We start from the raw sequence: 18221 nt of genomic DNA on the forward strand, positions 1-18221 counted from the left end.
TGGATTGTAGCCTGCCAGGCTATTCTGTCCATGGGATTCTCCAGGTAAGAATGCTGGGGTGGGTTGCCATATCCTCTTCCAGGGGATATTCCCAACCCCAGAGATAAAAGTCAGGTTTCTTAAGTCTCCTGCATGGACAGGCTGGTTCTTTACTAGAGCCACCTGGGAAGCCTATAAATATATATGCACACGTATATACATGAAATATATATGTATATGAATATATATGAATGTCTATTAAGGTTAATGCTTTTCAATATTTTCCCATACTCAGTATTTCAAACAGGCTATTTCACTGTAGAGATAGGCTCTCTTGTGCTCCTTCATTTATTCCTCCAGAAACCCACATTCTAATACAAGCAGAGCTGTTCATACTTGATTGGTAAATTGACCTGCCTGTGTGCATGCTCACTCACTCAGTTGTGTCTGACTCTTTGCGACCCTGTGGACTGTCTGTTCATGGAATTCTCCAGGCAAGAATACTTGAGTGGGTTGTCATTTCCTCTTCCAGGGGCTCTTCCAACCCAGGGATCAAACTTGCATCTCCTGTGTCTCTTGCCTTGCAGGGGGAATTCTTTACCACTGAGCCACCTGGGAAGCTCTCTGTAAATTGCCCTAATGATGTCCAAAGTATCAGTTATTGAATACATCATACTGCTTTATGCTTCTCATAGTTCTAGTGGAGGGCTAAGCCTACATGGCAAAGAAGCCTTTGGGATCTCCTCAAGATAAAGGTGATGGGTGTGGAGGTGGGGGCTAAGAAGGTTAAGGAAAAGAAGGACTCTTTATACCATTACAAATTATTTTGTTGTAGAGAAACCCTTGGTTACTAGTTATCTGTTCTCCCCCATCTCCCATCAAGGCAGCTACCCTGAGTTGTACAACCATCAGCTGTTGAGGAGAAATATGATTTCTCAATCAAGTTCTTATGTTCTCAAACAAGTTCTTCTGAAGATAATGTGAACTCATAAAGAAGCAAATAATTATCCCTTAATATGCTTACCAAAATCATGTAAACGCACTTAAGTGGTCCAAATACCACTAACTGAAGAATTGTTTTCTAGGCATCTACATTTACCAAGACTTTATTCTAGTGAAAAACTCTTGAACTGCACATTTGTGGCTTTTTGAACGATTTACCTTATAAAGCACACCATAAAGAAGCAAGTTGTAATGCAGTAAACTATCTAGTGGGATATGAATTCTATAGCAATAATGGCAATCAGATCAGATCAGATGTGCCTAAAGGAAAGTCTCCTTAAGTGGTACCTAGAATGGTATCTAAATAACATATTACTTCTGGTCTTGGGAACTGATATATATATATTTGAAATACATGGTATATATGTATATACATATATATCATGTATATATATATGTATCATGTGTATATATATATATATATGTATGTATACATATATGTGTATATACACATACATATATATGTATGTATATACATGTATATACACACATCTATAGGCATGTGTGTGTATATATAAATATATACAAAACATAGACATAGGTATAGATACAGGTATAGATATCAAAAAAGAGCACAAAGTTCCATTAGAAAGAGCAATCATAACACAATGAACTGAAAATTTTATGTAATTTGGATTCAATGAGTACACAACAGATGAGATTCTATGAGCAATAAAGTACATGAATACATATATTGTATAACCTACAGAGAATTTTATTATCCAATGTTTACAACAGTGTCTTTGACTTATTCATATATGTTGTATGCATAAACACAAAATAGAACACTGCAAAAGATGAAAAGTACACACACTGATGGATACACACATCAGTTTTCAAAGTGCTTTTGTCTACAAGCATGCATGATATGATCACTAGGATGACATCTGCTTGAAAATACCAACCTGTGAGTCCAGATGACACAAGGTATCCATTTTCTTGTTACCCATGTTTTATTTCTTTGAATAAATTATGCAACAAAATAATTTTAAAAAGAGAGATAATCCTTACTTCTATGATATCCTTAGAAAAGATCTATGTCTCCTAACATCTGGTTCTTTCAAAATTTCATCCACTGAGAATAAGTGTGTATTTCCTCTGCTCAAAGACTATTTCTCCTTCTTTGAATTTAGGTAGTTCATAAAATAAGATGATGTGTTTTACAGAATCTCATGTCTTATAAAGTTATACTGAGATCACCCTTTTCTCCACCCTTCTCTACTTTCATGACAACCCTAAGTCGCTTATACAAGAAACTGATTTAGAGCCAACAAGAAACTCAAAGACCTAGCTTTTATATGTAGCAGCCTCAATATAATATTCTCAGAGGATAAGCAAGAATTACATTTGTCACAAAGGGGTCCCTATGGAATTAGTGCCAGAAGGTAGACTATTTTGTGTACTTGAAGTAATTGATAATCTACATAATTTGAGAGCTAGCAGTTTATTTCTGTATTTCCTCTGATTTTAGTGACACATGTAGCCATTCTACAAAAATATGATATTATTTAATGTCAACCACTTAACAGGACCTGAAATCCTGAAAAAGGTCAAAAAGGCAAATAACATATTGTTTATTCCTTTGATTAACACAGTTTAATTACAACTTGAGACAAGAGTGAGTGACTCGATTTCCTTTGGATATATTCCTAAAAGTGCAGTTACTGAATAATATGGCACTTCTGTGTTTTGCTTTGTTTAAATTTTTGAGGAAACTCCATACTGTGTCCCATCATTACTGCATTAATTTGTATTCTCACAAACAGAGTACAGGGATTTCTGTTTCTTCACAGTCTGTCTAAAGTTTGTTACTATTGTCTTTTTTTCACACTAACCTTCATAATAGGTGATATCCATTGTGACTTTGATTTGCATTTCCCTTATGATTAGTGATGTTGAACACCTTTTTCATATAAATATTAGCCATTCATGTCTTCTTTTGAGAAACATCTCTTCAGGTCACTTGCCTAATTTCTAATGGAGTTACTTTATTGTTGCTCCACTGAGTTACATGAAATATATGAATTCCTCATATATTTTGGATCCTAACCCCTAAACAACTCCATGGCTTGTAAATATTTCTTCCTATTCCATAGATTATTGTTTATTCTGTTGATTGTTTCCTTTTAACAGGACAGAATCTTTTTAGTTCCACACAAACCCATTTGATTATTTTTGCTTTGCAGGCTAATTTTTGATGCCATATCTAAAACATCATTGCCCAGACAAATGTGAAGAAGCCTTTTCCCTCCATTTTCTTCTAGGAGTTTTATGGTTTCAGGACTTTAATCCATTTTACTTCATTTTTTGTATGATGCCAGATAGAGCTCTAATTTCATTCTTCTGCATGTGGGTGTCCAGTTTTCCCAACCATTTATTGAAGAGAATATCCTTTTTCCATTGTGTTCTGGCACACTTGTAGACTGAAAAGGTTTATTTCTAGGCTGTGTTATCTGTTACATTGATCTGCTTTCTCTGACTTTATGCCAGTTCCATACTGTTTTGATTACTATGCTGCTGCTGCTGCTGCTAAGTCGCTTCAGTTGTGTCTAACTCTGTGCGACCCCATAGATGGCAGCCCACCAGGTTCCCCCATCCCTGGGATTCTCCAGGCAAGAACTTTGGAGTGGGTTGCTATTTCCTTCTCCACTGCATGAAAGTGAAAAGTGAAAGTGAAGTCACTCTGTCATGTCCGACTCTCTTAGTGACCCCATGGACTGCAGCCTACCAGGCTCCTCCATTCATGGGAGTTTCCAGGCAAGAGTACTGGAGTGGGTTGCCATTGCCTTCTCCATTTGATTACTATAGCTTTGTAATATATTTTGAAATCAGGAAATGAGATGCCTCCATCTTTGTTCTTACTCAATATTGCTTTGACTATTTGAGATCTTTTGTGATTCCATATGAATTTTAGATTTTTTTTTTCTATTTCTGTTTGAATGCCATTAAATTTTTAATAGGGATTACACTGAATCTGTAGATCAATTTAGACAGTTTGGAAATTTTAACAATACCAATTCTTGTAATCCATGAATGTAATGTCTTTCCAATTACCTGGATCTTCTTTCATTTTTTTCTCAATAGCTTTATAATTTTCAGTGTTCAAGTGTTTTGCCTCTTTGTTTATGCTTGTTCATAACTATTTTGTTCTTTTTGTTGGTATTCTGAACAAATTGTTTTCTCAATTTTCTTTTAGAATTGTTTACTGATTTTGTACAAAAACAAAATGATTTCTCATACTGATTTTGTGTTGTGCAACTAAATTTATTAGTTCTAAGAGTTACAATTAATAAACCAGAATACTAAGCTATTCACTAGTATCAGAAGTAGTCATACATTCTGCACTTTATTCTTGCCATCCTAATTCTTCTTCAACTGGCTCTCCATCACAGCTGCTAAACTCACTTATCTGCTTTGTACTAGAAGACTCCATCCCATATTACCCTGAACTTTACTAATAATTTCCCTCAATGCCCAACTTTTTAATGATGACTCATTTAATATTTTTAAAAATAAAGAGAAAAGTGGTTTATATTACACTATAGACAAAAGTTGAGGTTAAGTATTCAGACATACACACACGCACACACACACACATGCATTTATTCATTGAGTATTTATTTCAATATATATTCTTCCCAACATGGAAATGAAGGATTTTCATTTATTTATTTATTTATTTGCCAATTTTGGAACCACCCATTTTCCAATCACATAGAGAGAAAAGATATATCTAAAGGAGCTGAAATAAGATTGATTATATTCTTTGCAGCCACAGATGGAGAAGCTCTATACAGTCAGCAAAAACAAGACCAGAAGCTGACTGTGGCTCAGACCATGAACTCCTTATTGCCAAATTCAGACTTAAATTGAAGAAAGTAAGGAAAACCACTAGACCATTCAGGTATGACTTAAATCAAATCCCTTATGATTATACAGTGGAAGTGAGAAATAGTTTTAAGGGCCTAGATCTGATAGAGTGCCTGGTGAGCTATGGAATGAGGTTCATGACATTGTACAGGAGACAGGGATGAAGACCATTCCCGTGGAAAAGAAATGCAAAAAAGCAAAATGGCTGTCTGGGGAGGCTTTACAAATAGCCGTGAAAAGAAGAGAAGCGAAAAGCAAAGGAGAAAAGGAAAGATATAAGCATCTGAATGCAGAGTTCCAAAAATAGCAAGAAGAGATAAGAAAGCCTTCTTCAGTGATCAATGCAAAGAAATAGAGGAAAACAACAGAATGGGAAAGACTAGAGATCTCTTCAAGAAAATCAGAGATACAAAAGAAACATTTCATGCAAAGATGGGCTCGATAAAGGACAGAAATGCTATGGACCTAACAGAAGCAGAAGATATTAAGAAGAGATGGCAAGAATACAAAGAAGAACTGTACAAAAAAGATCTTCACAACCCAGATAATCACGATGGCGTGGTCACTGACCTAGAGCCGGACATCCTGGAATGTGAAGTCAATTGGGCATTAGAAAGCATCACTACGAACAAAGCTAGTGGAGGTGATAGAATTCCAGTTGAGCTATTTCAAATCCTGAAAGATGATGCTGTGAAAATGCTGCACTCAATATGCCAGCAAATGTGGAAAACTCAGCAGTGGCCACAGGACTGGAAAAGGTCAGTTTTTATTCCAATGCCAAAGAAAGGCAATGCCAAAGAATGCTCAAACTACTGCACAATTGCACTCATCTCACATGCTAGTAAAGTCATGCTCAAAATTCTCCAAGCCAGGCTTCAGCAATATGTGAACCATGAACTTCCAGATGTTCAAGCTGGTTTTAGAAAATGCAGAGGAACCAGAGATCAAATTGCCAACCTCCACTGGATCATGGAAAAAGCAAGAGAGTTCCAGAAAAAAACATCTATTTCTGCTTTATTGACTGTGCCAAAGCCTTTGACTGTGTGGATCACAATAAACCGTGGAAAATTCTGAAAGAGATGGGAATACCAGACCACCTGATCTGCCTCTTGAGAAATTTGTATGCAGGTCAGGAAGCAACAGTTAGAACTGGACATGGAACAACAGACTGGTTCCAAATAGGAAAAGGAATACGTCAAGGCTGTATATTGTCACCCTGCTTATTTAACTTCTATGCAGAGTACATCATGAGAAACGCTGGACTGGAAGAAACACAAACTGGAATCAAGATTGCCGGGAGAAATATCAATAACCTCAGATATGCAGATGACACCGCCCTTATGGCAGAAAGGGAAGAGGAACTCAAAAGCCTCTTGATGAAAGTGAAAGTGGAGAGTGAAAAAGTTGGCTTAAAGCTCAACATTCAGAAAACGAAGATCATGGCATCCGATCCCATCACTTCATGGGAAATAGATGGGGAAACAGTGGAAACAGTGTCAGACTTTATTTTTCTGGGCTCCAAAATCACTACAGATGGTGACTGCAGCCATGAAATTAAAAGACACTTACTCCTTGGAAGGAAAGTTATGACCAACCTAGATAGCATATTCAAAAGCAGAGACATTACTTTTCCAACAAAGGTTCGTCTAGTCAAGGCTATGTTTTTTCCTGTGGTCATGTATGGATGTGAGAGTCGGACTGTGAAGAAGGCTGAGCGCCGAAGAATTGATGCTTTTGAACTGTGGTGTTGGAGAAGACTCTTGAGAGTCCCATGGACTGGGAGGAGATCCAACCAGTTCATTCTGAAGGAGATCAGCCCTGGGTTTTCTTTGGAAGGAATGATGCTAAGCTGAAACTGCAGTACCTTGGCCATCTCATGTGAAGAGTTGACTCATTGGAAAAGACTCTGATGCTGGGAGGAATTGGGGGCAAGAAGAGAAGGGGACAACAGAGGATGAGATGGCTGGGTGGCATCACTGACTCGATGGACGTGAGTCTGAGTGAACTTCGGGAGTTGGTGATGGACAGGGAGGCCTGGTGTGCTGCAATTATGGGGTCGCAAAGAGTCGGACACGACTGAGAGACTGATCTGATCTGAAGGGAGCCTCAAGTATTTGGCTCAAAACAAAGGGCTCACTATCTTCTAAAAGATTGTGTTTAAAGGATAAGTAAGTTTGTGTATATATGCACATATATATAAAGGGAGGCTGCTTCATTAAAAGAAATAACTCTGTTGTGCAATACAGCTTGAAACAACTGTGTTCATACTGCAGAGCTGAACATGGTGGCTCCTTACTCATCACAGCTCCAAGCTCCAGGTAAACAAGGTTTCTGCCAAAAGGAACATCAATCCAGACACAGGAAAAAGGTATAGCCAAACTAAGTATACATTCATGTAGTGACTTGCTGCTGCTAAGTCACTTCAGTCATGTCCGACTCTGTGTGACCCCATAGATGGCAGCCCACCAGGCTCCCCTGTCTCTGGGATTCTCCGGGCAAGAGTACTGGAGTAGGGTGCCATTGCCTTCTCCTGTAGTGACTTAGAAGTTTTAAAGAGTATTACACGGACTATATGGGCCAGAGATAAGTAGTAAGAAGGCAAAATACCAACAGAGACATGAAGAAATAAAAAGAGGATTCCAGTGTATCCTGATCCAAGAAAACGTTGACATTAATTCTTGCTTAAATGACTTCACTTTCAACTCTGATTAATCAATTTTAATTACAATAATTCTTTCCTAAAAAATTTTTTACTTCACATCCACATATTAAATACTTTACCATTAAAAATAGATGAGGAATATTGTGAGAAATACAGCTAGAGAAGGAAGATTATATATATATATGTGTGTGTGTGTGTATAAGTGTACATATATATACGAATGTGTTTATATATATATGCATTTTTATACATATGCATGTATACACAAACTAACTTCTCCATCTCCCACAATATTCCCTATCACAATGAACTGTAATGACATGAAATATATGTATGATCTTTGTTTCAAGACTATTCTTTTTCTATATCCATCCCTTTGCTTGAATTTCTTCATTACGTTTTTCACTCAGTAAGCTTCAATTTACAGTTTACAATTCAAATAAAATCTAAGACATGGTAAAACTTATCTGTGGTAATAAAAACAAGAAATATTAATAGTTGCTTGAAATGAAGAGAGGTTTGGATGATGATTGGAATGTGGCCTAAGGGAGTCTCCGAGATACTGAAGAATTTCAGTACCCAAAAATAAGGTGATGATTACATAGTAGTAATCATATATTAAACATATATTAAAGTAAACATATATTAAAAGTTCATCATACGGAGAAACAGAATCATTATCCTTTTGATGGACATTTCAGTCATTGGGGTTAGTCTGAAAAAGACTACTACAAAAATTACTATATAAGACTTACCGTGGACTTATATGTGTTACTTTTTAGTAAATACTATGTAGTAGAATTGTTGGGTCATGAGGGAAGTTTGTATTTCTTTGAAAGTAAAATTCTAATAGAGACAAAAAAGATTAAACCATATTGATATGGGACATACAAAGAATACACATATATGTACATACATTTATACATACATATACTACTATTCAATAATGTAGCTATAAAATGAGAACTCTCTCTTTGTCTTTCTTGCTTTATGCTTTAAAAATGAATATTTTACCATTCTATGTATATGAATGGCTTCAAATTCTTTGTAGAATAAGACAATATTAAATAAATGAATAAATATACACATAAATATATACAATGAATAACATTTCTGAAATGCTTTTCACCTAAAGGAGATTATATTTTTTAATGGAAAATCTCAAATTAATAAATGCATATTGGAGAAAGGAGAGAATGGGGAGGCAAATATTCCAGAAGGAGTGGACAACTGATGAAAACCTTACTCTGAGAAAACAGTGCGACAGGCAAAGAAAAAGAAAGTGAGAAAAAAATAGAGAAAGTGGGAGAAAGGAAGGAAAGACACAAGAAAGAAGTGAAAGACGAGCAATTATAAAGGAGTAAAATGAAAATCAGAAAGTAGAGAAAAGAAGGTAAGATAATGAGATGGGAAGAAGGGAGAGATGTCAGCCTTTAGTATAAATTCCTGAGGAAACTATGAAGAAAAAAAGAATAGTAAAAGTAATGAAGATGATAACAGTGCATGAAAGCATTTTCTTCTCCTCATATTTCAAATGGATTTCGTTTGTGTACTGAAGCTGGATAAATAATTCTGAGGCTGGACAACTACTGACAACATAATACCCCAAATAAAAACATAAATAAGTAAATAAACAAAAATGTGATGGCATCATGTGAGGATTGAAAGTGAGTGCAGACAGTTGAGCCTCACTCAGAAGAAAACTATCTAGGTGGACACCCTCATATTTTGGTCACTGTCACTTAAACCCCCACAATCTGCATGCTTGCTACAGAAAGGCATCTTCTCATTGCAATCTTAGTTAATTAATGATTTTTGAAGTACGTGAGTGAACTACTAAAGCTCTGGGTCAGGAAACAGTCTACATTTGCAACCTCTGAGAGGGAAAACCCATTACTGACAGTCTTCTTAGATCCTTACCTCTTCAGTTCAGTTCAGTTCAGTTCAGTCGCTCAGTCGTGTCTCACTCTGTGACCCCATGGACTGCAGTGTGCCAGGCTTCCCTGTCTATCACCAATTCCTGGAGCTTACTCAAACTCATGTCCATTGAGTCAGTAATGCCATCCAACCATCCTTACCTCTCAACAACTATCAAACTCTTCTGTGACATTCAATTAGTATAGTTAGCTTTGAATAAAACATATTTAAAACCTGGCTACTCAGTAAGTCTCCTTTATAATAATGTATACCTGTGGCAGATTCATGTTGATATATGGCAAAACCAATACAATATTGTAAAGTTAAAAAATAAAACAAAATTTAAAAAAAATGACTAACTTTAATGTTTTTTAAAAATATATTTAAGAGATTCAGAGGGTTATCAGCACATACCAAAGCTTTGTATACCTAAAACTGTAATTCCAAAGAGTACTTTAAGCCTTTAGAATTCTAAGCCCTTAGAGTAAATGGGACAGAAAAGAGCCCAGCGATGACCTGCTGGGCAGTGTGCTCACTCACGCTCAGCCTACTGCTTCTGCTAGAGGGAAATAGAATAATATTTTAAAATGCTGCCTTGGTCATTCATTTTTCTGTCCATCACAATATCATTTCTGTTCTCTGTGTTTAGAATTTTTCATCAACAAAAAGAGAGTGGGGGAGCTAGATTAATATAATTTAGATTTGAAATAATTTTCCAGATAATTTGGTCTCATTTTGTTATTTATAGTCCTCAAGTAATTTATTGTGTATGAAAAATTGTTCCCATGATTCTAGATTCAAGTCACCTGGAGGCCTGTTGACTCTAATGTTCTTTGGCTTCCTGAAAACTAAAAAGAATAATTATGAGCAACAGACCATCTATGTCTATAGAGATATGGTATATGTTTGAGTGATATGGAAAGTAAGACAATATAGGAAAATTGCAAGCCTTGAAAAGGTTTAGTATCTTATCAATTTATACAAAATATTAGTCTTCTTTGTGACTGGGCAAAAGATATCCCAATCTCCTTTCTGGCTTATTGATTCTATTGGAGATCATCTATTAGCACCTTTTCTTCCTCTTCTTCTCAATAAGTAAGAATTAGATGATCCTGTACGTTACTGGGTGACTGGATTATTTAAAAACTATGGTGCACTGGGATGACCCTGAGGGATGGGATGGGGAGGGAGATGGGAGGTGGTTCAGGATGGGGGACACATGTATACCCATGGCTGATTCATGTGAATGTATGGCAAAACCCACTACAATATTGTAAAGTAGTTAGCTTCCAATTAAACAAATAAATTAAAACAAACAAACAAAAAGCTGCTAAGTGGCTTCAGTCGTGTCCAACTCTGTGTGATCCCATAGACGGCAGCCCACCAGGCTCCCCCATCCCTGGGATTCTCCAGGCAAGAATACTGGAGTGGGGTGCCATTGCCTTCTCCAATGCATGAAAGTGAAAAGTGAAAGTGAAGTTGCTCAGTCGTGTCTGACTCTTAGCAACCTCATGGACTGCAGCCTACCAGGCTCCCCAATCCATGGGATTTTCCAGGTAAGAGTACTGAGTGGGGTGCCATTGCCTTCTCCAATTTCCTAACTATATGATACTAAAGATATCACCTTACTATTTTGGCTGTGGTCAATCTCATACATAGGAAGATGAAGAAAGCTCTTAAGCTCTGGAATTTTCATCTTCTTGTGAGTTTTTCTTTTTTTTTCCCATTTCTATAATCAAGGAGTTTTCAGTTGTGTGTATTGTTTTGCTTCCTCAATATTATTAGCTTGTTTCTTGGTAAAATAACCAGTTTTTTCATAGCTACTACAGATAATATCTGAACTGTGCCAACCATCAATCTATTCCATATATTATCTCATTTAGCACTGAGGTAAGGGAGGTTATTACTCCTTTATAGGCAAGTGAACTCTAATATTCCATAAAATCTTCAGCAAGATTCTATAGTTAAGTGTGGGAGGGTGGGATCTAGGATTAGTAGCCAGATGATCTTTCATATTTTCAAGCACTTAATTTTAACTTCTTGTTTTTCAGTCACTCAGTTGTGTCGGACTTTGTGACCCCATGGACTACAGCACACCAGGCTTCCCTGTCCTTCACCATCTCCTGGAGTTTGCTCAAACTCATGTCCGTTGGGTCCACGATACCATCCTACCATCTCATCCTCTGTCGTCCCTTTCTCCTCCTGCCTTCAGTCTTTCTCAGCATCAGGGTCATTTCCAATGAGTTGGCTCTTTGCATCAGGTGGCCAAAGTATAACTGTGTTAACTGTGCTATGCTGTGCTTAGTCTCTCAATCCTGTCAGACTCTCTGTGATCCAATTACTGATAATTAGACAACTAATCTGATAAAAGCATTGTCATCAAGTGGGTGTGACTATTTATTTTTGCCTTTACAATTCAGGCTATTTTTGAATTCAGGAGATACTGATTTATTTGGATTCTGAGATTTCCTTTTCTCTTAGCTTTTATCATTTCTCACAACTCACACATAATTATTAGCAACATCTTCCACACATTTCATCATTTCTCCCACTACATCCTTCCAAATACTACATAGAAATATAAAAGAAAATTATTTGTCATAACATTTATTGCTTTAATCCATATCTTATGACTATTATGACTATAGTATTAATATCAGTACAGTATATAGCATTCATATTGGTGCAGGATCACAAGCAAAGAGATCTCAGTGTATCTCCATCATTCTTTTTTCATTCATATGAGAATTATTACACAAAAAATCCCTTTTATACCTCTATGCTGCTGCTGCTGCCGCTAAGTCGCTTCAGTCGTGTCCGACTCTGTTCAACCCCATAGACGGCAGCCCACCAGGCTCCCCTGTCCCTGGGATTCTCCAGGCAAGAACACTGGAGTGGGTTGTACATGTGCTTTAAGTGGCTATAAAACAGCTACTTATATGATCTTTTCAAGAGACTGACATCATAGACAAACAAAAATAGAGACTTCCACTTATATTCATAAATGGCTTCCTTTTCCATGGTATATGAATATAACCAGATCAGAGGAAACCTGTTTGTGGGAGTAGTTTCAATCAGTTTTTAGGCATGGACAGAAAGTAGTAAAATGCGAAGTGGTCCAAAAATTACAGAATGATTAATGAAACAGACATTAATAGGAAATAAAAATAAATTTCTTAAATTTAAGATTAGGTTCTTATAAAAGGGAACCCAAGTCAAATACAGAAAAGAGTATAAAACTAGGGAGGTACTAAGAGTTGGTCATTATATTCAAAAGTGCTTCAGAATCTAAGCCACAGCTAATGAACCACAGTATACTGTAGAGAGTCATTGTACAATTTGGGATCATAGTACAGTATAAAGCTATTAAAAAGAAAAGTTGGATCCCCACTGCATAAAGCAGAAGGATATACAACTAGTTATCTACTGAACTTTAACTTGTGGGGAAAAAGCATAATATCATGCATCCAGCTATATGTTACATGTAAACTATCTTAGTTCTGCTTTTGACTCAATTCTACCCTATTTTTAGCTATTACCCTTCTTGAAATATTTCTCTCTATTCTTTTTTTTTTTTTTTTTAATTTCCTAAAGCCTCCCTGTAAAAATATCCTCTGTATTTCACCTTCCCTATTCCATGCAACAGTTCTCCTTAAACATAAATGAAGGATAATTTATAGAACCAACAACCCCAGAAGCCTTTAAAAATAGATCACCTTCTCCAAGTCTCCTCTAAGGGGCATGCTTAATGCCCTGCCAAATAGTGACTTGTTCAGCATCTTGACATTGGAATAAGTGAATGTAAGATAGCTAAACTCACTCCTACCGATCTACAATTGAGAACTAATGCCAATGACTTGGGGATAAATAGCATGCTCTCTGGGACCAGGAGTAGACTGCTTAAGGGTGAAGATTCCCAATAGGATTGTGGACTAATGATCATGGGTGATAGAAACAGTACTTTCTGGATCGTTAAGAATCCTAGGGAGAATTTTCACTTACAAGAAAATTGGGTTGGTATCTAGAGATAAAGAAAGAAAGCCTGACAGTTTTGCAAACAGCCCAGACTCTAGGTCAAGGAAAATGCAAGAAGAGTGTTCTGAGTCATAGTTTCTACTTACATAAATGATGGGTTAGAAATCCTGAGACTTTTCCCTGTTGTCTCTAGTAAAGGTTTTGTAGGATGGCTTTCTACTGCCATTCTGTCATCCTGCATAGAACCTCTCAATATTCTGGCCTGATTGTCATCTAAAGCACTAAGTTTATTTCTTTAATGTCCGATATGTCTTAATGATAGTGAGGTCAGTGTCCTGTTTCACTTCTCATTCATTCTCTTCTGTAGGTATGAGAATCAGCAGTGAAAAGAGATCACTAACATCCATGGTATCCATGAACATGTCATATATGGACCCCAAAACAGTGACACTGATTGGTATCCCTGGACTGGAGCATGTGCAGTTTTGGATTGGGTTTTCCTTCTTTGCTGTGTGCTTAGTGGCTCTTCTGGGAAACATCATTTTACTGATCATTATCCCTACAGAACTCAGTCTGCACCAGCCCATGTACATCTTCTTGGCAGTGTTGGCAGCCACTGACATAGGACTCTGTGTAGCCATTGCTCCGAAAATGTTGGCTATCTTCTGGTTTGGCTTTTATTCCACGGCCTTTGATGCTTGCTTAGCCCAGCTGTTCTTCATCCATGCCTTGCAGGGCATGGAATCTGGACTCCTGTTGGCAATGGCCTTTGACTGCTATGTTGCCATCTGTGATCCTTTGAGGCACACAACCACCCTTACACCTTTCCTCCTGGTTAGTATGGTGCTGGCTGTGGCAATCCGAGCAACAGTGCTCGTTGGCATTTTAACCATTCTACTCAAAAGATTGCACTTTTTCCAATCCATTGTAATTGCCCACTCTTACTGTGAGCACATGGCTGTGGTCAAGCTGGCTGTAGAGGACACCCATGTCAATAAAACATGTGGTCTTTTCGTAGGTTTCACAATTCTAGGATTTGACATGATTTTCATCCTCATTTCCTATACCCTTATTTTCCAGGCTGTTTTTCATCTACACCAAAAGGAGGCACGGCTTAAAGCGTTCAACACGTGTACAGCTCACATTTTTGTTTTCCTTGAGTTTTATATTCTTGCCTTTTTCTCCTTCTTCAGCCATTGGTTTGGACATGTTGTGCCCTCTACCCACATTCTTCTGTCTACCATCTACCTCCTTGTGCCACCTGCACTCAACTCTATTGTCTATGGTGTGAAAAATGAGGTAATTCGCAAGTGTGTGGCATGGATATTTTTCCTGAATCACTGATAATAGTGGTGATCCATCAAATATTAAGATCATAGGAAGAATATTTTCATTTCCTAAAGATAGAGATGACATTGGCTAAACTCTGCATTTATTATTGTTAAAGACTTCACTTCATCATACTCAAACTTTTAGACATTTATTTCACAAACTACAGATAGAATAAAATAAAATCTCTTCAGGTTAATACTGATATTAGTTCTATTTAATAATTTTATTTCTAATTTCATTTTTATTGCTTTCTTTTAATTTTTATTTAATTTGTAATTATGTTATTTATTGATAGGACAATTCATTAATATTTTTCAATATTTACCTTTTGCAATATTTGTATTTTAAACTACAGTTACATCTTAAACCATTGTCTCTTCTGCAGCTCAGAATTTTGGCATTTTGTCTTAAAGTGCTGTAATACTCCAGTAACTAATAACAAACTGTCATTCATATCTTCCTGGCTTAAACTTTAAAAACACCAAATCAGAGTCCCTCATTTGGAGTAGCTTCTTGAGTCTACCTACATTCCTAATATATCTTACTAGATGAGAGCAGAAAATGTTGGTTACAGTCTAGGGTAGATATCCTAGTGCAACAGTCATAGCTAAAGGAGTTTTGTCCAGGTTTACAGTTGCTACCACAGACTTTCTACTGGTGCCATTGACATCATTTCTGTTACCCCTAGAGCATCCCTCAAATCGAACTGCCACCTTAACCATTGTAAGCTAGCCTTGAAATCTGGCTGCCCTACCAAAACTCCAGTCTTCAAGCAAGCACAGAGAAATTCCTAGGTGATTCTCCATAAGTTGGAGCTTTCACAAAGTAAGAGACAATCAACCCACAGCTCAGTTTCATTTCCATTAGTTCTGCCTAGCCCTGTGTTTGTCATCAAGATGTATGTCTAAATTGTTGCATCTCCTGGGAAAGAGTCACACAGTCCTAATAATGATAGGAGTCAAAGCCTGCTGACCTTTTCGTATATGGGCTTGCCAGTATTCTCACTCAAGGTCAGTCAGGTGGCATGGCTTAGTTTGGCCTGTAATCATCATTTGCCCCAGTGGTATTATCATTCATATCAGTTCAGATATGGCTACATTCATGGGTAGGCTCATTTCATGTCCAGAAGTGGAGAAGAGAAATCTTTCTTCCAATACAGATATAATTTCATTCCAACTTTCATAAATTGTTCTTCTGGATTTAGATCCTTAAATGTGAGCAATAACCCAAACATGGTGATGTAAATTGTGCCATCTTTCTCAGTTCACTAGTTTAATCAGTTGCATACCTAAGGTTACTTTATACCATGGTGTACAGTACTGTTCTGTGCTAGCAAGGCACTCTTCCTGATCCATGGACACAAAGCTGGCATTCTTGCACTATTCAGATAATCAGTTGCTTCAATCCCATAGTGCAGTTGTCTCTTTCACTTGTACTGTCACAACAAGGACTTGAACACAGACAGAACCTTTACACTTCTAGCCATCCTGGGAATGTTCTTAATCTTAATCGATTCATCTAATCTCTTTCTCTAAGCCAGCCATATTGTTAGGTCAACCTATAACTCTGGTTAATGCTCAAAGTATTAAAAAACATTGTGTTTTCAAATATCCCTGTGAAATGCAATTTACTTTACAACAATAATATGATATAATTGAAGATAATGTTATGCAGAATGTTCTAGTTTCCCTCATGAATATTTTTTTCACAATCCTGAATGTAAAATGTATCTTCCTTACACTTCTGAAATATAGGTAGCACAAGAGTTGCCCCTCAAAAAGTCCGCGATGACTTGTATCAATTAACAAGAACTAATACAAATTATGTCATGCCCTTAACAGATTTTTATCTAAGTATGCATTCTGTCTTCTCAGTATAGGGTACTTATATGTAGCTGGACACCTACAATGTAACTTAACTCCAGGTCCTCAGACAACTGATTAAAACTATGCATCTCTACTCCTAGTAGACCACACTATGCTCAAACAAAAATTTATACTAATTATGACAAAGTGGTATTGATACAAAGATTTTTTTAAAAAATGACCAATGCAATAAATAAGAGGTCTAGAATGGACAGTTGTCTGAATATGACAAATATATCACACAGTGCAATAGAGAATAATGTTCTTTCCTTTTAATATATGCTGTTAAGTTGAATATTCATATTTATTACTCTAAAGTTTAGTTCTAACAACTATACCACATACAGAGAGCAGACTGCAGATTTATTTTAGATTTTAATAGAAATGCCAAATAATAAAGCTACAAGAAGAAAATATGGGAGGGAATCTATCCGTATTATATTAGGGTAAGCAAAATTTTCTTAAAGAGTATTAAATAGGCCATTGGACTATGTTAAAATTAAGCTTTCTATATTCATCTAAAAGTACTACTAATTAAAGGAGAAAGATACAAGGAGAAGATATATACATTAAATTGCACTGACTCCATTGATTACTCTGGTGTAAATTGATAACATAACTATATACTTCAAACACAAGACTATAGTTATGATTCCATTTATTTAGGACTTTTAAAAATTTCTTTAAGTAGTGTTTTGTAGCTTTGAGTATGTAAGTTTTACATATATTTTGATCTATTTTTAGAGCTATTATAAATGACGTGCGTCCATGCTAAGTCGTTTCTGTAATGTCAGACTGTGTGCGACCCTATGGACTGTAGCCTACCAGGCTTCTCTGTCCATGGGATTCTTCAGGCCAGAATACTGGAGTGGATTGCCATGCCCTCCTCCAGGGGATCTTCCTGACCCAAGAGATGCGGGTTCGATCCTTGGGTCAGGAAGATCCCCTGGAGGAGGGCATGGCAATCCACTCCAGGGTATGGGGAGGGGGGAGGGGGGAGGGTTCAGGATGGGGAACACAGGTATACCTGTGGCAGATTCATTTCGATATTTGGCAAAACTAATACAATATTGTAAAGTTTAAAAATAAAATAAAATTAAAAAAATAAATGACACTTATTTTTAAATTTTAGTTGCAGTTGTTCATTGACTGAATTTTGTACATGGATCTTAATAAACATTATTTCCAGAAGATTTCCTTAAATTCCTTGGTGTTTTCTATGGAAATAGCATGTCACCTGCAAAAAGGGATAATTTTATTTCTTTCCAATCTGAATGTCTTTTTTTTCTACCCTTAATCAATATACAAAGACTTAAAATATGATATTGGACAGAAGTGGTCAAAATGATCACCCTTATTTTGTTTCCGGTAATAGACACTACTTAATCTTCAGTCATCACTTATATTGTTTTTTATCAACTTGAGAAAGTTTGCTTCTATTTCTAGTTGGCTAAAGTTTTTTTGTTTTTTATCGTGGCTGGATATTAAAATATTTTCAAATGATTTTTGCGTGTGTCAATAAAATTATATGACTTTTTTCTTGTTACATCCTTTAATGTGGTGGGGTTCAGAGTTTGAGTGTTCAATCATGCTTGCATTCTTGAGACAAATCCTACTTT

General features: G+C 36.5%; 1 protein-coding gene across 1 annotated transcript; it reads left to right on the forward strand.

Moving 5' to 3' along the window:
- The first annotated feature begins 13807 nt into the window (after nucleotides 1-13807).
- On the forward strand, nucleotides 13808-14749 carry OR52AB10 (olfactory receptor family 52 subfamily AB member 10). The gene has a single exon (XM_003586983.4). The coding sequence runs from the start codon at nucleotides 13811-13813 to the stop codon at nucleotides 14747-14749; it is 939 nt and encodes a 312-aa protein (XP_003587031.3). The 5' UTR covers nucleotides 13808-13810.
- Nucleotides 14750-18221: the final 3472 nt, after the last annotated feature.

The sequence above is a fragment of the Bos taurus genome, chromosome 15, assembly GCF_002263795.3.
Source record: "Bos taurus isolate L1 Dominette 01449 registration number 42190680 breed Hereford chromosome 15, ARS-UCD2.0, whole genome shotgun sequence".
Taxonomy (NCBI): domain Eukaryota; kingdom Metazoa; phylum Chordata; class Mammalia; order Artiodactyla; family Bovidae; genus Bos; species Bos taurus.